The sequence below is a fragment of the Saimiri boliviensis genome (genome assembly GCF_048565385.1).
Source record: "Saimiri boliviensis isolate mSaiBol1 chromosome 1 unlocalized genomic scaffold, mSaiBol1.pri SUPER_1_unloc_4, whole genome shotgun sequence".
Classification (NCBI taxonomy): domain Eukaryota; kingdom Metazoa; phylum Chordata; class Mammalia; order Primates; family Cebidae; genus Saimiri; species Saimiri boliviensis.
In genome coordinates, this window is record NW_027412487.1 from 408,668 (window position 1) to 435,795 (window position 27,128).

The window sequence follows — 27,128 nt, forward strand, 5'->3', positions numbered from 1 at the left end:
AGACACATGGGCACAGGGTGGGGCAGCCATCCAGGAGCATTCATCCAACTCAAGTATTTTTGGAGCCTAGACTATGTGTCAAGTGCTGTTCTGGACCACCATCCAGAAATTTATGATGTCTGTTAGGAGGCAACACTTAAACGCAGGAAAGACTTAAACTCCTCAATTGAATATGAGCCAAAGGCCAAAATTTTTGCACACAAGAAATGCTGTGGGCAGTCAGGAAAAAGAGAAAGTTGAAATCTTCTGGAGGATATAGATCTTAATATGGCCTTAACAACTGATGAAGTCTGAGCAGATGAAAGAGGGGTAGGACAGCATGAGCAAATTCCCAGAGATGGGAAAGTACCTTTTCTGATAAAAAGGTCTGCTTTATCACTGCAACCCAGCCCAGATAAGCCACGTGTTTTCTCTGGCACCTTGAGTGGGGCATTGGGCAAAACTGGGTCTCCTCCCCTCTTCTTTCCCTTCATCATGGTGAAAAGCTGTTCTTTTTTTCTCTTCTCTTGTTTTTTGTTTTTTTTTTTTTTGCAAGAGGGTCTTGCTCTGTCACCCAGGCTAGAATGCAGTGGCATGATCTTGGCTCATTGCAACTTCCACCTCCTGGGTTCAAGTAATTCTTCTGCCTCAGCCTCCCAAGTAGCTGGAATTACAGGTGCCCACTACCACATCCAGCTAATTTTTGTACTTTTAGTTGAGACAGGTTTCACCATGTTGGCCAGGCTGGTCTTGAACTCCTGACATCAAGTGATCCGCCCACCTTGGCCTCCCAAAGTGCTGGGATTACAGGCATGAGCCACTGCACCTGGCCAAAAGCCATTCTTTAAATTATAGATTTATGTGGGAGAATATGTGTGCTTAGCTAGGGATCTTTTCCCTTTTGTGGAATTTGTCCTGACCTCAGTATGGCTTAGAGATTAAGAGCAAGGGGTCTAGAGATTACTCCCTGGGATCACATCCCAGATCAGTTTCTTAGACATTTGAACTTTCTGAGCCTCAGTTGTGATGATGATGATGATGATGATGATGATGATGATGACGACGATGACGATGACATGACCTCTTCTATATGCCCTAGCCATTAGTTTAAGAATTATAATTCTAGGGCCGGGCGCGGTGGCTCAAGCCTGTAATCCCAGCACTTTGGGAGGCCGAGGCGGGTGGATCACAAGGTCAAGAGATCGAGACCATCCTGGTCAACATGGTGAAACCCCGTCTCTACTAAAAATACAAAAAAATTAGCTGGGCATGGTGGCTCGTGCCTGTAATCCCAGCTACTCAGGAGGCTGAGGCAGGAGAATTGCCTGAACCCAGGAGGCGGAGGTTGCGGTGAGCCGAGATCGCGCCATTGCACTCCAGCCTGGGTAACAAGAGCGAAACTCTGTCTCAAAAAAAAAAAAAGAATTATAATTCTGATTTAAACATTTATTTTTAGTAAACAAATTATTGGAACCAATTGTATAATAATAATGACTACTGTTTATTGAGCCAGGCCATATTTATAGATACTGTCTCTAATCCTCACAACAACTGCAGTATTGGTATTATCCCCATTTTACAGATAAGAAAAGCAAGGCACAGAAATATAGCAAGGGTTTGCTGTCACGGAAGTATTACTGAAAACCTCAAATATATATCTTCTTTGAGTAATTACTTAAAATATTCTTTTACACAAACCTATTTGAAGGTGAACGCAATGAAGATCTTGGAATTTTTTTTAGCTTCATTAAACCTTCATCTGCTGTACATAGTTGGTTACCAAGTCCTGTCAATTCTTTTTTCCAAAAAGTCTTTCTTTTTTATTTTTGAGATGGAGTCTTGTTCTGTCGCACAGGCTGGAGTACAGTGGCGTGATCTCAGCCCACTGCAACCTCCGCCTCCTGAGTTCAAGCCATTTATTGTCTCAGCCTCCCAAGTAGCTGGGACTACAGGCACATGCCACCACACCCAGCTATTTTTTTCTGTTTTTAGTAGAGACAGGTTTTCACCGTGTTAGGCAGGGTGGTCTCAATCTCCTGACCTGATCTGCCTGCCTCAGCCTCCCAAAGTGCTGGGATTACAGGTGTGAGCCACCACGCCCAGCCCCCAAGAAGTCTGTCAAATATATTTTATCCTCTTTATTTCCATGGCCATTACCCTAAATTAAGCTTCCCTTACTTTATAAAAGATTCCCTACCTTCCAACCTGGCCATCTTCCTAACTGGGGTAATTTTAGGCTCTCCTTACATACTTAAGATGTAAAGACCAGCAGCATCAAGTTGATGTCAAGAATCACTGTGCCAGCAAAGAACACAGCATTATTTATAGAGCAGACACTTCCGTCTTCCTTTCTCTGGCTCTCGTGTTGGGGTCTAAACCTAACATGTCATGTAGTATCTTCCAGATAAGCTGTATTCACTGTAGCTGATACCCCTGATAGGTTCCTAAATTATAAGATATTTTGAGAGTAATTTGTTACTAATGTCAATTAAAGTGCTGAAATTTACAGGATTTTCAAAAATAAATTAGATTCAAAGTTATCTCAATAATCTCTCTGTCTCACTTGCACATCCATATGCTTTGTGAGTACAAGAGAAAAGGATTAAATTGCAGCAAATGTGCCATCCATTGCACATAACCCCAAACCTTGTCTCTTGTGTGTCACAGCCTGTAGTCTGGCATGCCATATGTGAGAATGTTGTTCACCGTGGCTGTCACTGAAAAAATGTTGAGGATTGTTCTTCCATTGGTTTCCAGGACTATTGCTGGAAGAATACAAGTATCACCCCCAATCTCTACCCTTTTTTTAATGGTTATAAAAATGGAACTTCAAACGTATAAGCCGTTTCCCCCATAAAACTCTGTCAGACCAGTTCCTAGCTAAGACAAACAAGAAGCAAAACATTTACGCTTTTGAACTGCTGATAAGGGAGTCTCTTAAATCTTCCTTGTTCTTTGTAAATCTTATCACTGTTGTATTTTGTGGTTCCAGATATTCTTGGAAAACTTGGAACATGAAGACACTTTTGTATATCTATCTGCAATTCAGGGTAAGTCAGTCCTGGTTAAAGGACTTTGAGTCTGTGGACCAAAGAATGTATCATGTTCATATTTATTTGCACAAAATTTCTGAAATCCTAGGGCCATGAGACTACATTTTGTCTACTTCCTGCCTCCTAGCTAGGACATTGTAAGTCATAATAATAATGTTCCTGGAGGGTTTCCAAAGGGTCCCTATAGAGTTTCAGTGTCTCATAATGATGAGGAAGTTTTTATTATGTTTACTTATTCTATAGGTTAAATTGTATTTCTTCTAATTCAAGGAGGTAAAGAATGACTCACACATGAACTCTTATTACATTAACCTTTTATGTTAGTCAGCTACTCTCTCTTTTTTTGAGACAGAGTCTCATTGTCACCCAGGCTGGAATGCAGTGGTAATGAACTTGGCTCACCATAACCTCTGCCTCCTGAGTTCCAGTGACTCTCTTGCTTCAGCCTCCCAAGTAGCTAGGATTACAGGTGCCTCCCACCACACCCAGCTAATTTTTTATATTTTTGGTAGAGATAAGGTTTCACCATGTTGATCAGGCTGGTCTTGAACTCCTGACCTCCAGTGATCCACTCACCTTGGCCTTCCAAAGTGCTGGGATTACAGGCATGAGCCACCACACTTGGCCTCAACTACTGTCTATATGCACCTTTGCTCTCTTGTTAAGCTAAAAAAAAACCTCAGGTATTAAGTATTTTCTTATCAAAACATTTTTTGCAATAACTTTATTTCTCATTTTATGATTCCTTGTTGTTCTCCACATCCCGATTAACTCGTGGGCTCCAAATCTAGAGAGGATGTAGAGAATAAGGCACCCTTCCCAAAAGGGCCAGAAGCAGACATGGTGAGAGCAGAGTTAACTCAGTTTCCCTTGGCTCCATCAGCGGCGTATAGTCAGCAGACCACCTGGGTGGACCACCACCCTATTATGATGCTTTGGCAAATTACTTAGTCCCTGTGGGGTTCAATTTTTTGTTATCTGTGAAAAAAGGACTAAATGGGAATGTAAAATGGTACTGCCACTTTGGAAAACAGTCTGGCAGTTCTTCAAAAAGATAAACATAGAGTTACTACTTGGCCCAGCAATTCCACTCCTAGGAATAGACCTGATAAATGAAAACATATGTCTGCATAAAACGTTGTATGTGAATGTTCACAGCAGTATTTTTCACAATAGCTAAGAGGTGGAAATAGCTCAACCAACCATCAGTTCATGAATAGATAAACTATATGTGGTATATACAGGCAATGGAATATTATTGGCCGTAAAAATCATTGAAGGACTGATACATACTATAACATGGATGAACCTTTAAAACATGGTAAGTGGGGCCGGGCGCGGTGGCTCAAGCCTGTAATCCCAGCACTTTGGGAGGCCGAGGCGGGTGGATCACGAGGTCGAGAGATCGAGACCATCCTGGTCAACATGGTGAAACCCCGTCTCTACTAAAAATACAAAAAAATTAGCTGGGCATGGTGGCTCGTGCCTGTAATCCCAGCTACTCAGGAGGCTGAGGCAGGAGAATTGTCTGAACCCGGGAGGCGGAGGTTGCGGTGAGCCGAGATCGCGCCATTGCACTCCAGCCTGGGTAACAAGAGCGAAACTCCGTCTCAAAAAAAAAAAAAAAAAAAACATGGTAAGTGAAAGAAACTGATCACAAAATACTACATTTTTTTAAGACAGGGTTTTACCATGTTGGCCAGGCTGGTCTTGAACTCCTGACCTCAGGTGATCTGCCTGCCTCAGCCTCTTAAAGTGCTAAGATTACAGGCGTGAGCCACCACGCCTGGCCAATACTACATTTTATATGATTCCAAATATATGAAATGTCCAGAATACGCAAATTTTTAGAGACAAAGTAAATTAGTGCTTGCCTAGGGCTGGGGTAAAGGAGAAATAGTTGGGGGTGATAGGTAAAGGATACAAGATTTCTTTTTGGGGTGATGAAATGCTACAAGATTCATTGGAGTGACAGTTGCACAACTCTGAGTATGCTAGGAAACCATTGAGTTATCCACATTTTTTTTTTTTTGGTGGGGGGGATAGAATCTTGCTCTGTCATCAGGCTGGAGTGCAGAAGCGTGATCTTGGCTCACTGCAACCCTGGCCTCCCAGGTTCAGGCGATTCTCCTGTCTTAGCCTCCCAAGTAGCTAGGACTACAGGCGCATGTTCCACCACACCCAGTTAATTTTTGTATTTTTTTTTTCTTTTTTTTTTTGAGATGGAGTTTCGCTCTTGTTACCCAGGGTGGAGTGCAATGGCGCAATCTCGGCTCACCGCAACCTCCACCTCCTGGGTTCAAGCAATTCTCCTGCCTCAGCCTCCTGAGTAGCTGGGACTACAGGCATGCGCCACCATGCCCAGCTAATTTTTTGTATTTTTAGTAGAGATGGGGTTTCACCCTGTTGACCAGGATAGTCTCGATCTCTTGACCTCGTGATCCACTCGCCTCGGCCTCCCAAAGTGCTGGGATTACAGGCTTGAGCCACCGTGCCCGGCAATTTTTGTATTTTTAATAGAGACAGGGTTTCACCATGTTGGCCAGGATGGTTTCAATCTCTTGACCTCGTGATCCACCCACCTCAGCCTCCCAAAGTGCTAAGATTACAGGTGTGAGCCACCACACCCAGCTGCACTTTTTTTTTGTTTTTGAGACACAGTCTCACAATGTCACGCAGGCTGGAGTGCATGGTACAATCTCAGCCCACTGCAACTTCTGCCTCCTGGACTCGAGCGATTCTTGTGTCTCAGCCTCCTGAGTACAGGCATCAGCCACCATACCCAGCCGAGTTACTCACTTTAAATGGGTGAATTGTATGGTATGTGAGTTATATCTCGATAAAATTGTTAACAAAAAAATAAAATAAATTTTAATAAAAGAGGAGAGAGCTAAAATTGTCAGAGCCTAAGGAGATATGATGACTAAATGTAATGTGATAGATGGGATTCTGAAACAGAAAAAGGACATTAGGGCTGGGCACTGTGGCTCACGCTTTGTAATCCCAAGCACTTTGGGAGGCCGAAGCAAGAGGATAACTTGAGGTCAGGAGTTTGCAGCCACCCTAGCCAACATGGTAAAACCCCATCTCTATAAAAAAACACATACAAAAAAGTTAGACCGGTATGGTGGTGGGCGCCTGTAGTCTCAGCTACTTGGAGGAGGCTGAGACACCAGATTCATTTGAACCCAGGAGGCAGAGGTTGCAGTGACCTGAGATTGTGCCACTGCACTTCAGTCTGGGCACTGCACTTCAGATTGAGACTCCATCTCACAAACAAACAAACCAAAAGGACATTAGGGGAAAACTAAGGAAATTTGAATAAATTATAAACTTTGGTTGATAATAAAGTGTTACTATTCGTTCATTAATTGTGGCAAATATACCACACATATGTAACATATATAATAGTAAGATAACTATTCTGTAATAAAATGTTTATTTATAAAAGGGGATTAATACTAGGATTAAAGGAGTTAATTCCTTGCAATTGCTTAGCATGCAGTGTTTAATATGTGTTAACTATTAATACTTTTGTGTTGTTATCATCAGAATCATCACTATTATATCTACTGTTGGATGACTGGGTAATAATGTGGTGATCTCTGTAACTTGTCAGATCAGAAGCTTGAGTAGGCTGATTCTGTCAGTTATTGATATTTAACAAATTACCCTGTGGCTCACACCTGCAATTCCAACACTTTGGGAGGCTGGGGTGGGTGGATCACCTGAGGTCAGTAGTTTGAGACCAGCCTGACCAACATGGCGAAACCCATCCCTACTAAAAATACAAAAATTAGCCAGACACGGTGGGGTATACCTGTAATCCCAGCTACTTGGGAGGCTGAAGTAGGAGAATCACTTGAACCCAGGAGATGGGGGTTGCAGTGAGCTGAGATCACACCATTGCACTCCAGCCTGGGCAACAGAGCAAGACTCCATCTCAGAAAACAACAACAACAAACTACCCTGTCACTCAGTAACCTAAAACACCAATTATTTATCACTCACACATCTATAGACCCACTGTAGGTTCATCAGGGATCAGCTGGGTGACTGACCCCTCCCTGCAGGTCTACAGACCAGCTGTGGTATCTGTGCTTCATGTATTCGTGATCATCCCTGAACCATTGGCCTACCAATGGTTCTCTTGTTCGCCTCATGGTGACAACAGAAGTGTCAGAGAGAAACCATAAATTCCAAAGGCTCCTCAGCCCTGACTCAGAGCAGACATCCTGTCATTCTGTTGGCTAAAGCAAGTCATGTGGCCTAACCCAGAAGTCAAGGGATAGAGAAGTACATGCTGTCCCCCTTTAGTTGGATACACTGCCAAGTCACATAGCAAAGGGCATGGATGCAGTAATGCCATTCTTCACATAGATGTGTTCTGTTTACCTCCCAGAGGCAAGGTTATCAGTGAGCACAAAGGAAAGTGCAGGTTCTTACTGGCTACTTGTTTCAGGGTATAATGTGGATATGCGCTATACAGATTTAGTACTTGAAGTTTAAGAGAGCATGCAGAGGGGAAATCATATAGCAAAGAAGACCTGAGCTTTGGAATTTTGGAATTTATTTATTTTAGAGACAGGGTCTTGCTCTGTTGCTTAGGGTAGAGAACAGTGGTATAATCATGGTTTATTGTAGCCTCAACCTCCTGGGCTCAAACAATCCTACCACCTCTGCCTCCTGAGTAGGTGGGACTACAGATGCATGCCAACACATCAGGCTAATTTTTTTTTTTTTGAGACGGAGTTTCGCTCTTGTTACCCAGGCTGGAGTGCAATGGCGCGATCTCAGTTCACTGCAACCTCCGCCTCCTGGGTTCAGGCAATTCTCCTGCCTCAGCCTCCTGAGTAGCTGGGATTACAGGCACGCGCCACCATGCCCAGCTAATTTTTTGTATTTTTAGTAGAGACGGGGTTTCACCATGTTGACCAGGATGGTCTCAATCTCTTGACCCTGTGATCCACCCGCTTCAGCCTCCCAAAGTGCTGGGATTACAGGCTTGAGCCACCGCGCCTGGTGCTTTTTTTTTTTTTTTTTGAAACGGAGTTTCACTCTTCTTACCCAGGCTGGAGTGCAATGGCGCAATCCTGGCTCACCGCAACCTCCACCTCCTGGGTTCAGGCAATTCTCCTGCCTCAGCCTCCTGAGTAGCTGGGATTACAGGCACACTCCAACATGCCCAGCTAATTTTTTGTATTTTCAGTAGAGATGGGGTTTCACCATGTTGACCAGGATGGTCTCGATCTCTCGACCTCGTGATCCACCCACCTCGGCCTCCCAAAGTGCTGGGATTACAGGCGTGAGCCACGGCGCCCGGCCAATTTTTTTTTTTTTTAATTGTAGGGATGGGGCTCTCACTATGTTGCCCAGGCTCAAACTCCTAGACTCAAACAATCCTGTTACCTCAGCCTCCCAACATGCTGGGATTACAGGCAAGAACCATTGTGCCCAGCCGAATTATTTCTTTATTCAACAAACATATATTGTATATCTCCTATATACAAAACACTTTAGATTAACTGTGCATTGTAATTAGATTCAAAAGCAAAAAGAATTCTTCAAAGGAGACAAAATGACCACCCAAAGCGGTAAAGGACAACTAGGTGAGAACAAAAGTTTTGAGAGAAACTGAGGTTTCAAGAGAGAAAGTAATTACTTGCAGCTGAGAGGCCAAAGAGGGCAGGAATTGAGAGGTGTGGGGGTCCAGGAGGCCACATGACCATGGGTTGTGCTTGTGGAAGTCAGATAAATCAAATCAATGAAGCAAGAAACTAAAGTGCTTATAATTCGTAAGTCTCAGAACGCAAGTCATCCTGTACTTTCCCCAAGAAATTGTAATACTGTCAAGGAGATGTTTTTCATTGTGTCTTTTTTTAAAAAAAAAAGACTGGATTTTTGGGAATGGGTGGCATGTCAACCTAATGTGGTCACCCTGCCGTTTGGAATGAGTGTCTTAACATTAATCCTCTCAGCTCATTAGCCTCTAGGGTCTGCTATCAAAATCGCAACTGTTTGTGTTGTGTTTGTTTTTAGTAATTTTCATTGATGTGCAAATCAGTTAGTAGCTAATTTGGTGATGAAGAACATGACGGGTAGAGGTGTAATTTCTATTCTCAGCTTCCCAAGATGATGGACAAGTTTGAACTAATTGATGTTTTTGGTGTTTATAATATGCACTTAAAAGCCAAGGCCTTAGGTGAGTTTCCCATTAAGAAAGAAAAGAGCTGAATTTTCCCACCTGCATTGCCAATGTAGTTTGCCTGGGCCTAAAGCACTCCAGGAACAAAGCCATTCTGAGCTCCCAGTCAGACCAGACCACTTAAACTGCAGTACAGCGGGGAATGCCTAGTTGTGTTCTGAGTAGCATTCACTTGTGGGGATTGTGTATTTTTAAAATTTCCCTTTTCTGGGCTGCCTAAATGGCTCCATGTGGAAGCTATAGTATACTTTTTGCTTAATTTATTGATGTTTTATATTTCTTTCTTTCTTTCTTTTCTTTCTTTCTTTCTTTCTTCTTTCTCTTCTTTCTCTTCTCTTCTTTTCTCTTCTGTTCTCTTCTCTTCTCTTCTGTTCTGTTCTCTTCTCTTCTCTTCCTTTTCTTTTCTTTTTTTTTCTTTTTGAGACGGACTTTTACTCTTGTTGCCGAGGCTGGAGTGCAATGGCACGATCCTGGCTCACTGCAACCTCCACCTCCTGGGTCAAGTGATTCTTCTGCTTCATCCTCCTGAGTAGCTAGGATTACAGGCATGTGCCACCACACCCAGCTAATCTTTGTATTTTTAGTAGAGATGGGGTTTTACCATGTTGGCCAGGCTGGTCTTGAACTCCTGACTTCAGGTGATCTGCCCACATTGACCTCCCAAAGTGCTAGAATTGCAGGCATAAGCCACTGTGCCTGACCTGTATTTCTTTTATATAAAGTAAGTAATACTTTGCAGTCTAGGTGGAAAGCAGAAGAAAATATAGTACAGCAATTCATTCATTGATGCCACTTAGAAATTTCTGATGTCTATATTATCTATCATAGCAATCTGAGAACTAAATACCCTAGGAGTGGAATTAAATTTTATGAAAAACTGCATCTCTGTTTATTTTTACTGAAAAGTGCTAGCTTACTTAGTCTTTCTAGTACCTTCTCCCAGGTACTCAATAACAGCTTCTTCAGGCAGATAATTATGTATAAAGCCTCTGAGTTCCAGTTACCCTACAGAGTTTACAGATAGAGAATTGAATCTTACACAGATCAAGATAAATGTCTCCCCTTTTGTATTCCTTGTTTTTTTGTTTTTTGGTTTTTTTTTTTGAGATAAAGTTTCACTCCTGTTGACCAGGCTGGAGTGCAATAGTGCAATCTCAGCTCACTACAACCTCTGCCTTCCGGTTCAAGGGATTGTCCTGCCTCAGCCTCCCGAGCAGCTGGGATTACAGGTGCCCAGCACCACACCTAGCTAATTTTGTATTTTTAGTAGAGATGGGGTTTCTCCATGTTGGTCAGGTTGGTCTCGAACTCCTCACCTCAGGTGATCTGCCCACCTTGGCCTCTCAAAGTGCAGTGGCTTTAGCCACTGCACTGAGCATATATTCCTTTTTCACTGTTTTTTTTAATCATCATTATTATTACACAAGTAATTCATTCTCAATGTTTTTTTTTTAAATTTCAACAAGAGGGCCGGGCGTGGTGGCTCACGCCTGTAATCCCAGCACTTTGGGAGGCCGAGGTGGGTGGATCACGAGGTCAAGAGATCGAGACCATCTTGGTCAGCAAGGTGAAACCCCGTCTCTACTAAAAATACAAAAATTAGCTGGGCATGGTGGCGCACGCCTGTAGTCCCAGCTACTCGGGAGGCTGAGGCAGGAGAATTGTTTGAACCCAGGAGGCAGAGGTTGCGGTGAGCCAAGATTGCGCCATTGCACTCCAGCCTGGGTAACAACAGCGAAACACCGTCTCAAAAAAAAAATTTCAACAAGAATGAAGTACATAAGGTAAAAGGCAGAAGTCCTTCTCTTTTCCAAAATGGAAGTTAGAATATGTCCTTAAAGGCTGGGCTCAGTGGCTCATACCTGTAATCCCAGCACTTTGTGGGGCTGAGGTAGAAGGATTGCTTGAGCCCGAGAGTTCGAGACCAGCCTGGACAACATGGTGAGACCTTGTCTCCACACACACACAAAAATAAAAATTAGCTAGGTGTGCTGGTGAGCACCTCTAGTCCCAACTGTTTAGGAGCCTTAGGTGGGAGAATCACTTGAGCCCATGAGGTTGAGGCTGCAGTGAGTCATGATTGCACCACTGCACTCCATTCTAGGTGACAGAGTGAGTGACACCTTATCTCAAAAAGAAAAAAAAAAGGGTACATCCTTGAGATTCCCATAGTGTGCACTAGATGTTTGGCCATTTTTTTACATTTCAGTTTTGAAATAGACGTTCAATAATAAATATGATAAATAAGTGATATTCTTCCATAAGACATTATAGTCAGATTGTTTGTTTGTTTGTTTGTTTTGAGACAGAGTTTCTTTCTTGTTGCCCAGGCTGGAGTGCAGTGGTACAGTCTCGGCTCACTGCATCCTCTACCTCCCAGATTCAAGCAATTCTCCTGCCTCAGCCTCCCAAGTAACTGGGACTACAGGCACCCGCTTCTATGCCCAGCTTGTTTTTTTGCATTTTTAGTAGAGACAGGGTTTCACCATGTTGGCCAGGCTGGTCCCAAACTTCTGACCTCAGGTGATCCACCTGCCTTAGCCTCCTAAAGTGCTGGAATTACAGGCGTGAGCCACTGCACCCTGGCTATAGCCAGATTATTTCTATACTGTAGATCTGTTCATGTGTACTCTTAGTCACTTTCAATTATTTAAAGGATATTTTGAAAGCAACAGATGCATTTGGGGGATCCAAGTGTTCCCTCTCATTGTCAAAAGGATCTTTGGATAAAACTACAAGCCTTCTTTTAAAAGAAAAAGAAAAAAACCACCTGGGCTCTGGGCCAACCATGGCAGGTGAAAGCATGCCAGTGTGTAGAGTGAAGAGATCTAGCCATCTTGACATGCCCAAACAAATCACACTAGCTCTTCCACCCTCTTCCTTTCAGAGAAGAGTTTTCATTTCTGGCAAAAGAGCTGAGTGGAGGGAAGGCAAAAGCCCGGAAGGGGGAAGGTAGATACAAGATGAAATTGTTTTCACAGAGTTTCAAACTAAGCAGGATTACAAGTCTTAACTTGTCGGGAATTGAATCTCTATCTCATTCTCAGATTTCTACCTCAAATAAAATAAGTTGAGAAACCATTAACTGAAAATAATGCTATCCCTTGAAGGATCATCTAATTGGACCTGGCATGGAAATTTGGCATACAGTCTTGTGAAGTTTATCATCTCCATTTATGTCCTGGAAAAAAGAAGATTTTTACATCGTGACCTGGTTTCTGTACCACTTAATTAACAAATAAGCATTTACAGAATGTCTCTCATATATGCTATCTCAGTAAATTCTAGAAGTAGTTTTGGGAAATAGACATTATCTCCATTTTTAAAACTTCTTATTTGATATCTAATTTCCATACCTAAAATTCACCCAATTAAAACATGCAAGTCAATGGCTTTTAGTGTATTTAAAGAGTTGTGCAACCATCACCACTATCTAATTTTAGAACATTTTAATCATTTCATATCCATCAAAAGTCACTTCCCCTTGCTCATTCCCCCAACCTCTGGCAACCACTGATCTATTTTTTAATCTCAATGGATTTGCCTATGCCGGACATTTCATATAAATAGAATTATACAATATGCGGTCTTTTTTGTCTGGCTCCTTTCAATTTAGCATAATGTTTATGAGGTTTCCTTTTTATGAATTCATTCATTTTTATGACTGAATAATATTCCATAGTATTGCTTAGCCATGTTTTATTTATCCAGCTTGTTAATTGGTGGAAAATTGAGTTGTTTCCACTTTTTGGCTATTATGAATAGTGTTGCTATACATATTTGTGTACAAGTTTTTGTGTGAACATGTTTTCATTTCCCCTGGGGGTGTGTGTGTGTATGTGTGTGTGTGTATACACATATACGTACAAACATATATACACATATATACACACACATATATACACATATATGTACATATATGTGTATATATGTGTGTGTATATATATATGTATATATATGTGTGTGTATACACACACGCACACACCTAGGAGTAGAATTGCTGGGACATATACTAAGTCTATGTTTAGCCTTTTGAGGAGCTGCCGGACTATTTTCCAAAGCAGATATACCGTTTTACATCCTTACTAGCAATGTATGAGTGTTCCAGTTTTTACACGGCTTTGCCAATACTTGCTATTGTCTTCTTATCATAGCTATCAAAGTAAAGTAAAATATAGAGATGGATCTCTAAATTTAAAACATCTTATTTGAGAAGAAAGAATTGTAATTTGGGGCATACAGGTAGACCCAGTGGACTTCCATATGTCTGAAGAACAATGAGAAAAAAAAAAAAAAGGCCAGGCACAATGGCTCACGCCTGTAATCCAAGTACTTTGGAGGCCCAGGCGGGCGGATCACCTGAGGTCAGGAGTTCAAGACCAGCCTGACAAACACGGTGAAACCCCATCTTAAAAAAAAGAACAATGAGAAGGTTGGAGGTTTTGTAAAAAGGAGAAATGTTACATACTGTTCTGGAGAAAGATCATTGACACTAGTAAAGTTTTGGAGATCTGGCAGGCTCTGATTAATCAGTGACAGCAGTGGGTAAAATGAGTCTTAGAGTCACAGCAGGTTTGTTTCAGTAGCTATTAGATGAAACTGGCTTTAGGCTACAACAGGCAGTTTCAAAAAGTAGGCTTGTAGGGAATTATGTTTTTGGAGCAATGTTATGTGCCCTGTGTTTTTTTCCCTGACCTCTCAACTCCATTTTAGTTGAATACGACAGGCATGACCCAATTCATATGATCCACCTTCCATTTTCTGCTTTCGATTGAGATATTTTTTTGAAAGCATTGCCGATTAACTACTTATAAGGTAGCTAAATTGTCCCTTGGAGCTAGGATGGACCTGTTCTGCTTGTCTCTGTCCCACATCAGCGAGGAAGTATGGGGGCTTATGTCAGGGACCTGGGCCACATTTGAGTAACAGAGTCCAGAAGGAAAATTGTTCTTAGGGTATGTTGGTCTACAGTCATTTATTGAATTCCATCTTAACAGTTCTATAAGCATTAGCAATCATCTCAAAGGATTGGGTTAACATTATTTTGTTAGGGGAGCTGGCACTATAAGGATTAGACAAGCAATAAGAATAAAACTGGCCCGTCACAGTGGCTCACACCTGTAATCCCAACACTTTGGGAGCCTGAGGCAGGAGGATCTCTTGAGCCCAAGAGGTCAAGGCTGCAGTGAGTTATGATCACACCACCGTGCTCCAGCCCTGTCTGGAGTGGCAGAGTGAGACCCTGTCTTAAAAAAGAAACAAACAGCCGGGCGCGGTGGCTCAAGCCTGTAATCCCAGCACTTTGGGAGGCCGAGGCGGGTGGATCACGAGGTCGAGAGATCAAGACCATCCTGGTCAACATGGTGAAACCCCGTCTCTACTAAAAGTGCAAAAAATTAGCTGGGCATGGTGGCACGTGCCTGTAATCCCAGCTACTCAGGAGGCTGAGGCAGGAGAATTGCCTGAGCCCAGGAGGCGGAGGTTGCGGTGAGCCGAGATCTCGCCTTTGCACTCCAGCCTGGGTAACAAGGGTGAAACTCCGTCTCAAAAAAAAAAAAAAGTTATTAAAAATAATTAACAACAATATAATAAATTTAGTTTGTAAAATGGTTTTGAACTAACAGCCCAAGACTAAGGTCAACAAACTAAACAAATTAAAAGACCATAGTGGAAACTGGGTGAGACTTGTAGTTGTCATTAAGTAGTATTTTATGACTCGCTTGAATTAAACAGAGAATTGCCAACTTCAGAAAAGGGGACCACCAGTACAGTTTGAACAGTAGGTTGTGTTAGGGATATTGCCTAAGTTGTCTGCTAGTGGACTACAAGGATTTTTCTTTCTTTCTTTCTTTCTTTCATTTATTTATTTATTGCCATAAAGCAGGGATATTTTATTCTAGGAAATGGAAAACAAACAAACAAAAACAGTAACACATCTTTCTATATACCATTCTAATTTAACTGACATTAATTCAGAAAAGCCAGAGCAGATATACATGTGCATATGTATAAATATGTATATGTATATACACACACACATATTTTCAGATTTTAATCTCATTGGTATTCATATCTTGACTACATGATTTTTAAAATAATTATTTGCAGCTTCACACATCTCGTAGTTGTCTATGCAGTCTCTCTTTGCTGTCTGCTTCAGTTTCTAGTGCTGTACATATCTACATCTTCTGGTGGGACTGCTTGTCATTCATGAGCTTGGGGTCAGGCATAAACTGTGTAGCACCTGAGCTGGATTCTGATTTGATCTGACTATAAGGATATTTTTAAAAATATACTTCCTTCCCTCCCTCCTTTTCTCTCTCCCTCTCTCTCTTTTTCTTCCTTTCTTTTTCTTTCTCTCTCCTTCCTTCCTCCCTCCTTTTTTTCTTTTCTTTTCTTTTTTCTTTCTTCTTTTGACAGGGTCTCACTCTGTCGCCAAGACTGGTTTCAAATTCCTGGGCTCAAGCTACCCTCCACCTCAGCCTCCCAAAGTGTTGGGATTATAGGCATGAGCCACCATGCCTAGTCCTAAAAGTGTTTTTTAGGTCAGGTTATTGATGGTGAAATTTTAATTATAGCATCTTATCAAATGAAAAGAGGAGTATTAAGGGGAGTAAGAGTCTCATGATGATATGGAGTCTTGTTTTGACATCTTAGGAAAAGCTGTTTGCAGCATGGAAAGGAAAACTTCTCATCCTGGTTTGTAGTTTGAATGTCAATGGTTAGGGCATTGGACAGTTTGGTGAACTTCATATGTGACCTATACATTCGACCATCAGGTATAAAACTTGTCTATAAAAATTTCTCTAGTTTTAGCTTATAGAGCTTTGGGAACAGAGCAATACCCATTTTAGTAATTTTACGGAAGAAACTTGGATTGTAGGTACTTAGGAGAATTTAGGACCTAGACTACTCAAAAATAGATAACAATAACTGGAAAACAATGTACAGAGTTATATTCAAATTACAGGTGTATTATAGCTTTCTTTTAGGAACATAATTTATTTTTACATTGAAAAATAAAATATTTCCCATTGAAACATGGGAATCTCACATTTAAATGATCTTGAGACTAGGAAGCCAAACCAAGGCAGACTTTACATTTATTTATAGTCTTAAAGTTTCTGGGCCTGCCAGAAAGTAACAGTTTTATTTACTTACTATAAGGCTGGGAACCCTTGAAGTCAGGCATTTTATGTATATTTTTAAATATGACATTTTAGTCAAAGCCTTGGTAATAAACCATCGTTTAAGAGCAGAATTTTATTGGATTTATGTAAATAACCATATTGTCCTGAGAATATTTAGAAATAGTTTTTGAATTTTGGAGGGATTAAGTAAAGAAAAGAAAAACATGTTTTTATCGTTGTTTACAAAAGTACGCTTTATCAAATTGTTGGAAATTATACATAGCTTAAGATAAATTTTTTTAAATGGGGGAAACAAAATATTTGCCTAAAGTAACAATGTTTTAAATAAAAGTCATAAAACATTAGTTACTTAATCTCATAATTAACTTTCGTTTGATCTTTATTAGTAGTTTTATGAATCTGTTTTTTTTAAATTAGAGTTTTGGAAATTTTTATTGAGTCTGTTGATTTTAAAGTTATCAAAGCCGGGCATGGTGGCTCATACCTATAATGCCAGCACTTTGGGAGGCTGAGTTGGGTAGATCACTTGAGGTCAGGAGTTTGAGACCAGCCTGGCTAATATGGTAAAATCCCGTCTCTACTACAGAATACAAAAATTAGCCAGACATGGTGGTGCGTTCTTGTAGTTCCAACTACTCGGGAGGCTGGAGTGCGAGAATCGCTTGAACCTGGGAGGTGGAAGCTCCGGTGATCCAAGATAGCGTCACTGCAATCCAGCCTGAGTGACAGAGCAAGACTCTGTCTCTGAGGAAAAACAAAAGACAACTTAGGTTTGATTTTTGGGGAAGTTTCTCAAAGATGTTAAAAGGCTGAAAACATTTGATGAAAACAGAATTACAGCTGGGCATGTGGCATGTGCCTGTGGTTCCAGCCACTTGAGAGGTTGAAGTGGGAGGATTTCTTGAGCCCAGAAGTTTGAGGCCAGCCTGGGCAACACAGGAAGACTGTCGTCTCTCAGAAAGAAAGGAAAAAAAAAACAAAAACAGAATTACAGGTTACTATAAAATAGTAGCCATTTATTTAACCAGCGTGATAATCAAAAGACTTTAAAAGTAATGTAGAGCCAGGTGTGGTGGCTCACACCTGTAATCCCAGCACTTTGGCAGGCCGAGTCAGGTGGATCACCTGAGGTCAGGAGTTCAAGACCAGCCTGGCCAACGTGGTGAAACCTGTGTCTAAAAATACAAAAATTAGTCAGGTATGGTGGCACGTACCTGTAATCCCAGGTACTTGGGAGGCAGAGGCAGGAGAATTGCTTGAACTGGGAGGAAGAGGTTGCAGTGAGCCGAGATTGCGCCACTGCACTCCAGCCTGGGCGACAAGAGTGAAACTCCATCTCAAAAAAAAAAAAATTACATGGATGTTAAAACCTTAACTCTTTTAGGGCAGGCGTGGTGGCTCATGCCTATAATTCCAGCACTTTGGGAGGCTGAGTCAGGCAGACCACCTGAGGTCGGGAGTTTGAGACCACCCTGACCAATATGGAGAAACCCTGTCTCTACTAAAAATATAGAAAGTAGCCAGGCATGTTGGCACATCCCTGTACTCTCATCTACTCAGGAGGCTGAGGCAGGAAAATCGCTTGAACCTGGGAAGTGGAGGCTGTGGTGAGCCAAGATCACGCCATTGCACTCCAGCTTGAGTGCAACAAGAGCAAAACTCCATCTCAAAAAACAAACAAACAAACAACAAAAAACAACTGTTTTAAAGCTCAGTTTTTTAAAAAGTCATCAAAAATGTAATAAAGGCAATGCAGAAAATTATCTTGGTAAAATGTAAAATCATTTAGATAACCTGGAGGTCAAAACTGATGAAAAAATTGTTTGAATTTAATCTGACACAGGAAGAATGGGCCTAAGGCTATAAGAATAACAGTGTAGATACATCAAGAAAAGTGAGGAGTACAGAATCAAATTATCTTGGAGGAAAACACTGCTTTTTTAGGCCATGTTTAAGATAAACATTTTAGTGTCAGGCCATAACAGCAGAGTTAGAACTGGAGAAAAAGTTCAGGAACTGATGACAAAGTTGAAGGAGAGAGTTATCTCAAGCTTTTTTAAGGGGAGAAAATGCTAAATGCACTGATATACTACCTGCAAATCACCTGTAGCTAGATAGTGTAAAAGTTGAGCCTCTGAAATATGAATCTGAGAAATTTTATTTTATTTCATTTATTTTTTATTGATTTTTTTTTTTTTTTTTTTTCTTGAGACGGAGTTTCGCCCTTGTTACCCAGGCTGGAGTGCAATGGCGCGATCTCGGCTCACCGCAACCTCCGCCTCCTGGGTTCAGGCAATTCTCCTGCCTCAGCCTCCTGAGTAGCTGGGATTACAGGCACGCGCCACCATGCCCAGCTAATTTTTTGTATTTTTAGTAGAAACGGGGTTTCACCATGTTGACCAGGATGGTCTCGATCTCTCGACCTCGTGATCCACCCGCCTCGGCCTCCCAAAGTGCTGGGATTACAGGCTTGAGCCACCGCGCCCGGCTGTTATTTTGTTTTTGAGACAGGGTCTGACTCTGTCACCCAAGCTGGAGTACAGTGGCACAATGTCAGCTCACAGGAACCTCCACCTCCTGAAGTTCAAGAAGTCCTCCCACCTTAGCCTCCCGAGTAGCTGGGACTACTGTGAATATATGCCACCATGCCCAGCTAATTTTTTTATTTTTTTGTAGAGACAGGGTTTTGCCATGTTGTCCAGATGGTTCTCAAGCTCCAGAGCTCAGGCAGTCTGCCTGTTTGGTCTCCCAAAGTGCTGGGATTATAGGTGTGAGCCACTATGCCTGGCTGTATTTGTATTTATATTCCTAGTTTTATTTTTTATATCTTTTTTGTTGTTGTTCTTTATTTTATTATTATTTTTTTAATTTTTGAGACAGAGTCTCACTTTGTCACCTAGGCTGCAGTGGAGTGGCATGATCAAAGCTCACTGCAGCCTGAATCTGAGAAATTTTAAAAGGAAAATTTTACCTTAAGAAATGAAATTACTACTATAAATTAAGAGGACAGCATTTTAAACCTGAATCTAAGGAAACTAAATAGGTCTCAGGCACGGTGGCTAATACCTGTAATCCCAACACTTTGGGAGGCCAAGGCGACTGGATCACTTGAGGTCAGGAGTTCGAGAACAGCCTGGCCAACATGGTGAAACCTTGTCTCTACTAAAAATACAAAAATTATCTGAGCATGGTAGCACACGCCTGTAATCCTAGCTACTCGGGAGGCTGAGACAGGAGAATCACTTGAACCTGGGAGGTGGAAGTTGCAGTGAGCCGAGATTGTGCCATTGCACTCCAGCCTGGGCAACAAGAGGAAAACCCTGTCTCAGAAAAAAAAAAAAAAAAAATAGATCTCAGGAAGTAATAGCAGAAACAGAAACTATCTGTAGTTCAGAAGATAGCTGTTAAAGAAATAGACTTTAGAATTAAAAATTAAAATAGGATTTTATTAAGAGCAGATTAATATTTTAAGAAAACTTTATTTTTTGTTGACAGCAAGAGAAAAAAAAAAGAAAACTTTAATTTTTTAAGTGTAGAGGACTAGACTCTGGCCTTGTATCAGTGTACCCCTAACACTAATTTTTAGTTTTTAGAAAAACATAAACAATTTTTTAAAATCTCAGCTAACCCAATTATACATAAAACTTTTTTTTTTTTTTTTTTTGAGATGGAGTTTTGCTCTTGTTGCCCAGGCTGCACTGCAGTGGCACAATCTCAGCTCACTGCAACCTCCACCTCCCAGGTTCAAGCTGTTCTCCTGCCTCAGCCTCCTGAGTAGCTGAGATTACAGGCACCTGCCACCACACCTGGCTAATTTTTGTATTTTTAGGAGAGACAGGGTTTTATCATGTTGGCCAGGCTTGTCTCGAACTCCTGACCTCAGGTGATCCACCCACCTTGGCCTCTCAAAGTGCTGGGATTACAGGCATCACTGTGCCTGGTAAGATATATTTTTTATAAATTTTTTTTTACTTTAGACTTTTTATTATTTTTTAAAACCCCTAGTCTGACTATTACATGTGTGTGTTTGTGTGTGTGTGTGTGTGTGTGTGTGTGTGTGTAAACTTTTTTTTTTAGAGATGGGGTCTCCCTGTGTTGCCCGGGCTAGTCCCAAAAACCTGGCCTCAAGCAGTCTTCCTGCCTCTACCTCCCAAAGCACTGATATTACAAGCATGCACCAAGATACCCAGCCTAAGTCTTATAATTTTTAAACTAATAGCATCTTAATATTAGCTATTTACCTAAGTAAAAACCTAAAAGTTAAATACATGGGTTTCTTGTTGATAACTCAGAAGACATTGCTGTTTTTACTAAATTAGTCTTGTTAAATTAATCTTATTTATCAAATAAATAAAATTGTATAAGTAAAGATCATTTTGTCTTAGGCTGGGTTTATAACTTTGACTTTAAAACAAGTAGCAATGGCAGATATAAAACTGACCAGTAAAACTAGGTGAAAATATATGTTGACAATTTCAAAGACCTCTTTTATTTTGTTAACAATTTAAAAAACAATTTATTTAGGTCATGTGAACTAAAAGAATATTTGGGTTAATTATGACATTTTTTATGTGTGCCCATTTATCTAAATAAAATTTTTTAAGGGATGGGCGTGGTGGCTCACGCTTATAATCCCAGTACTTTGGGAGGCTGAAGCAGGAGGATGGCTTGAGCCCAGGAGTTTGAGATCAGCCTGGGCAACAGACCCCATCACTACAAAAAATTTTTTAAAATATTGGGTGTTGTGGCATACCCCTGTAGACCCACCTACTCAGTAGGTTAAGGCAAGAGAATTGCTTGAGCCTCGGAGGTCGAGGCAGCAGTGAGCAATGTTTGCACCACTGCATTTTAACCTAAGTGACAGAGTGAGAACCTGTCAACAACAACAACAAAAACATTTTAAGGGATTTTTGTGCAATTATGCCAGATTTTATTATGTAGACATAACAGATAACAATATATGTATGTATGTGTAAACATATTTAACATACATTTATATAAATAAAGGTCTTATAGCTTTTATTTTAGAATTTTAGTCATGAGATAGCTAAACATATAAACTTACCAGTTTATAAAAAGCATTTGGATCTAAATTATTTATTTTGCAAATTGGGATAAGGTTAAACTTTAGTATTTTGTTTTAATAGACTTTTTCTTTTTTTGATGCAGTCTCATTCTGTCCCCGAGGCTGGAGTGCAGTGGTGTAATCACAACTCACTGCAACCTCTGCCTCCCAGGTGCAAGCGATTCTCCCACCTCAGCCTCCTGAGTAGCTGGGACTACTGGAGTGTGCCACCACATCCTGCTAATATTTCATAGTTTTTGTAGAGACAGGGTTTCACCATGTTGCCCAAGCTGGTCTTGAACTCCTGGGCTCAAGCAATCTGCCCACACTGACCTCCCAAAATGTTGGGATTACAGGTGTGAGCCACCACACCTGGCCATTAATAGGCAATTTTTTTTTTTTTTTTTTTGAGATGGAGTCTCACTCTGTCTCCTAGGCTGGAGTGCAGTGGCATGATCTAGGGCTCACTGCAATCTCCACCTCCCAGGTTCAAGTGATTCTCGTGCCTCAGCCTCTGGAGTAGTTGGGATTACAGGCGCATGCCACCATGCCCAGCTAATTTTTTGTATTTTTAGTAGAGATGGGGTTTCACCGTGTTAACCAGGATGGTCTCGATCTCCTGATCTTGTGATCCGTCTGCCTCAGCCTCCCAAAGTGCTGGGATTCAGGCGTGAGCCACCACACCTGGCCAATGGGCAATTTTTTAAAGGCTGTGAACCAAATTTTGGGTGAAGCAGTTTGAGTTAGTTATCAATATATTGGATTGGACAAAGAATAGTTAACTGTGAAACTTCAAGTGAGGAGGCCCAAAAGATAAGAGGTGTTTTTTTGTCTGTTTGTTTTAACAATGTCTATATTTCCTTGGTCTCAATTTTTTGCCCTTGAAGGTAAGAATCTCCTCATTCCTGTTAGTATGGTAAGGGGGTCTTTTATATGAGAATTTTATTTTTGCTTTTAAGATGCAGCATGAAGGTCAAAATAATATTTTTAAAAAATATCTGCTAGTGGTTATATGTTTTTTACTTCTACAGTTGGTATGCTATGCCAGCATAGCTGAAGAGTTTTGGAAAAAGAGTTAGCTTAGAGCAAGAGAGAAAGAAGGAATTCTAAGAAGGGGAGGGGGCAGCTCCAAAGAGGAGAGTCTCAGCCAACTTTGGGACAGTATTTTATAGCTAGTCAGTCTTTGAGTCTGGGTTGGGTTTTGTTTTTTTAGCCTCAAGATACCCCTTGAGATACGAGTCTTATTTGGAATGTATGATTTTATTGCCATGGTCTTTTAGTTTAGTTTTAAGAACAACAGACTGCATGATCCCTATAATGTTTGAACATGTTACCAGCTGGAATCCCAAAATATATCTTGGCATGTCTTTGAACTTTGAGAGCCCATTTGTAATTAAACTTATCTAGGTGACTCGGTTTAATGTTGAATATACAAAAGCCAATTAAATGCAAGTGTTGAATATGCAAAAGCCAAATAAACACAAGTGCCGATGGAAAATAAAGTATGTACTTACCAATAAGGATGATAAGCTGCCTTTCCCAACTGCAGGGGAAAGGAAAAATCCTTTCACCCAGGCCTCAACCTGGAGGAAAAATATCTCTTTACTCAGACCTCACAGCTGAAGTCTGCCAGGAGGAAAATAATCCTCCCCAACAGGAGATCTCCCAACCAGAGGGAGACCTCCCCAGACAAGAGGAGGAAAGACCCTTCTGTAATTTGGGTAAAGTTCTGTTTTATTTGGGATTTTGTAACCCAAATAAAACAGAACTTTACCCAAATTACAGAAGGGATTTTATTTGGGATTTTGTAACCCAAATAAAACAAACCTTTACCCAAATCAAGAAGGCCATCCAAGAGACTCACCAGGGGAAATCTAGGTGACTCATGGAAGAGTGGGTGCTCAAAGGACCCCAATGTGAGTACCTTATGTCATAGTTCCAAGGGCCAGTGATTTTTCCTAAGGTGAGTCAGCTTTGGAATCCCACTTCTGACACCAAGTATGTCAAAATAAAATAAAATATGAGGACAAATCTCTAAATTTAAAACTTTTTTGCAGAAGCAGGCATTGCAATTCAGGGCATACATAGACTTGGTGGTCTTCCATATGTCTGAAGAAGAAAGAGAAGTTTGGAGATTTGGCTGGGCACAGTGGCTCACACCTATAATCCCAGCACTTTGGGAGGCCAAGGCAGCAGATCACTTGAGGTCAGGAGTTTGAGACCAGCCTAGCCAACATAGTGAAACCCCATCTCTACTAAAAATACAAAAATTAGCCAAGTGTAATGGCATACACCTGTAATCCTAGCTACTCTGGAGGCAAGAGAATCGCTTGACCCTGGGAGGTGGAGGTTGCAGTAAGCTGAGATCAGGCCATTACACTCCAGCCTGGGCAACAGGGCAAGACTGTCTTTAAAAAAAAAAAAAGAAGAAGAAGAGGAGGGAGAGTTTGGAGGTTTTATAAAAAGGAGAAGTGTTAAGTATTGTTCTGGAAAGAAAGTTCATTGGCCCTGGTAAAGTTTTGAACAGCTGGCAAGCTCTGACAAGTGACAGTGGTGGGTAAAACTGGTCTTAGAGTTGCAGCAAGTTTGTTTCAGTAGCTGTTAGATAAAATTGGTTTTAGGTTAGTTTTTAAAATTTCTTTTTTCTTTTTATTTTTTTTATTTCTTGGTTTTAGGTTACAACAGGCAGTTTAAGCAGCCAGGCTTGTAGGGAATTGTACCTTTGAAGCAATATTATATGCACTGCATGCTTTGTTTCTCTGGCCTCTCAACTCTGTCTTAGTTGCGTATAACAAGAATGACCAAATAGGTGTGATCAGCTTTCATACAGCCATCCTAATGGGTGTGAAGTGCTATCTCATTGTGATTTTGATTTGCACTTCTTTCACTACCAGTGATGTTGAGGATCTTTTTATGAGTTCATTGTCCATTGTAAATCTTCGTTAGAGAAGTGTCTATTCAGATTCTTTTTCTTTGCCCTTTTTTTTTGAGATGGAGTCTCGCTCTGTTTCCCAGGCTGGAGTGCAGCGGCATGATCTCAGCTCACTACTACCTCCACCTCCTGGGTTCAAGCAATTCTCCTGCTTCAGCCTCCTGAGTAGCTGGGATTACAGGCACCCGCCACCATGCCTGGTTAATTTTTTGTATTTTTAGTAGAGACAAGAGTTTTGCCATGTTGGCCAGGCTGCTCTCGAACTCCTGACCACAGATGATCTGACCGCCTTGGCCTCTCAAAGTGCTAGGATTATAGGCACAAGCCACCGCGCCTGGCCTCTTTTCCCTTTTTAGGTTGTTTCTTTTTTTCTTTTATTATTGAGTTATAACAGTTTGTTATGTATTCTGGAGAAAAGTCCTTTATCAGATGCATGATTTGCAGATATTTTCTGCCATCGTGTGGATTGTCTTTTCTCTTACATAAGGTGTCATTTGAAACACAAAAGTTTTTACTGTTGATGAAGTCTAATTTCTCTTTCTTCTTCTTTTTTTTTCTTTTAAGGTATATTCTCACTCTCACCCAAGTTAGCATGTAGTGGTACAATTTTGGCTCACTGTAGCTTTGGCCTCCCCAGGCTCACTACAGCCTTGACCTCCCATCTCAGCCTCCCAAGTAGCAAGTAGCTAGGACTACAGGTACACACCACCATGGCCAGCTAATTTTTCGTATTTCTTTTAGAGACAGGATTTTGTCATGCTGTCCAGGTTGGTCTCGAACTCCTGGGCTCAAGTAATCTGCCTGCATCAGCCTCCCAAAGTGCTAGGATTACAGGTGTGAGCCACTGCACCCAGCCTTATTTCTCTTTTATTGCTTGTACTTTTGATGTCATTTCTAACAAATCATTGCCTAGCCCAAGATAATGAAGATTTGTTTCTGTGCTACTTCCAAGAGTTGTATAGATTTTACTCTCACATTTAGGTCTATAATAAATTTTTAATTTGTGGATGTGCTGTGAGATATCCCCATTTTATAGGTGAAAATTCTGAGGCCTAGACAAATTAAGTTTCAAGATTACCCAGCAAATAATTTGAAACATGTTCTTGGCCTGTTAATCTTATTTCCCCCCAAATATACTAGGTTACTTCTCTAGAACTTCCTGTTTTTTTTCTCTAGAACTTTCAAATGATTATAGAAATTGGTCATGTTGTTGTGTGTTTAAAATTTTAAAAGATGTATTATGATTATCAATAATATTTCTTAAAATTAAGTCATGCTTAATTATCTAGAAAGCTTTGATTCTGTCAACAGCCTGAAATATAATAAGAATAGATACTATAACCCATCTTTTTTTTTTTTTAAACAGAGTCTCACTCTGTCACTCAAGGTGGAGGGCAGTGGTGCAATCTCAGCTCACTGAAAGCTCCACCTCCCAGGTTCAAGCAGTTCTCCTGCTTCAACCTCTCAAGTAGCTAGGACTCCAGGGACAAGCTAACATACCCGACTAATTTTTGTGTTTTTAGTAGAGATGGAGTTTCACCATGTTGGCCAGGCTGGTCTCGAACTCCTGACCTCGAGTGATCTGCCCACCCTGGCCTCCCAAAGTGCTGGGATTACAGGTATAAGCCATTGTGTCTGGCCTGCACCCCATCTTTTATAACAGAAGAATTGACTTGCCTACGGTCACAAAAGTTGAGAGCGTGGTGGAGTTGGGACCAAGCCATTTTAAAGGGATTCCCAGACTCTTGTACCTTATCTTACTACAGTCCAGGTTTTGTGTGTGTATATATATATATATACACATATATATATGCCTCCCTTCCTTCTCCTTACACTAGCTTATGTTTTGGAATATCTGTCCAGTGGTTCCCTCTATCAGTCAAAGATTGATACATTCAAATTTGTATCAGAATATTTAATAGTTTAGTACTGACATGTAAGTAAAAGATGAACTATCTGCTTTACTCTTAGCTATTTTCACTTTCTAAGATCGCCTTGGATGTAAAGAGAAATGACAGTAAGTAATTATTGTCATTTATTATGACAGAAGTTAGCATTTATTGAGTGTCTATGTGCTAGTCACAGCAACCCTGCAAGTTAGGAGTTATTCTCCCAATTTTACAGATGAGAAAACTGAGCCTTAAGAATGTTAAGTAACTGGCCCAAAGTGACTCAGATACGTCATGACAACATCAGGATTTGGATTTGTGTCTCTGGCTCTGAAGTCTACATTTTTGCCACATGGAAAAATAATCAATCATAGTACCTTCATTCTTTCTGTTTCCAAGATGTAAGGGCTAAGTTTCCTAGTGGTCTTAAGTATAGGAGAACCAGGCCTACCTATGGAAAATTGTTTCACTGTGTATCAACCCTGTTTATAACTTAATAATATGCTGACCTCATGCTTGATTTTTGTTTTGTTTCTGCTTATTTGGCAATGTGTCAAGTATTAATTTTTAAGCAATCTCTGTGTGTATCTTTGAAACTCATCTTCCACATGGACTATTAGTATGTGTTATCTCACATACCACCCACCCTTCTTCCTGCTGTTGGTCATTAGTGTTTCACCAGGCTTCCGAAATCAATCCTGGGTGGCCAGGTACAGTGGCTCATGCCTGTAATCCCAGCACTTTGGGAGGTCCAGGTGGGTGGGTCACCTGAGGTCAGGAGTTCGAGACCAGCCTGACCAACATGGAGAAACCCCATCTCTACCAAAAATACAAAATTAGCCGGGTGTGGTGAC

The 27,128-nt window shown here is 41.0% G+C and overlaps 1 protein-coding gene across 3 annotated transcripts in view; it reads left to right on the plus strand.

Moving 5' to 3' along the window:
- Positions 1-27,128, plus strand: part of LOC101050040 (transport and Golgi organization protein 6 homolog) — a 151,224-nt gene that overhangs the window by 93,383 nt on the left and 30,713 nt on the right. For all 3 annotated transcript variants that reach the window (XM_074392472.1, XM_074392471.1, XM_074392473.1), the window contains one exon: positions 2,972-3,029. In XM_074392472.1, coding sequence (XP_074248573.1) covers positions 2,972-3,029 — 58 coding nt within the window. The remainder of the gene's footprint in view (positions 1-2,971; positions 3,030-27,128) is intronic.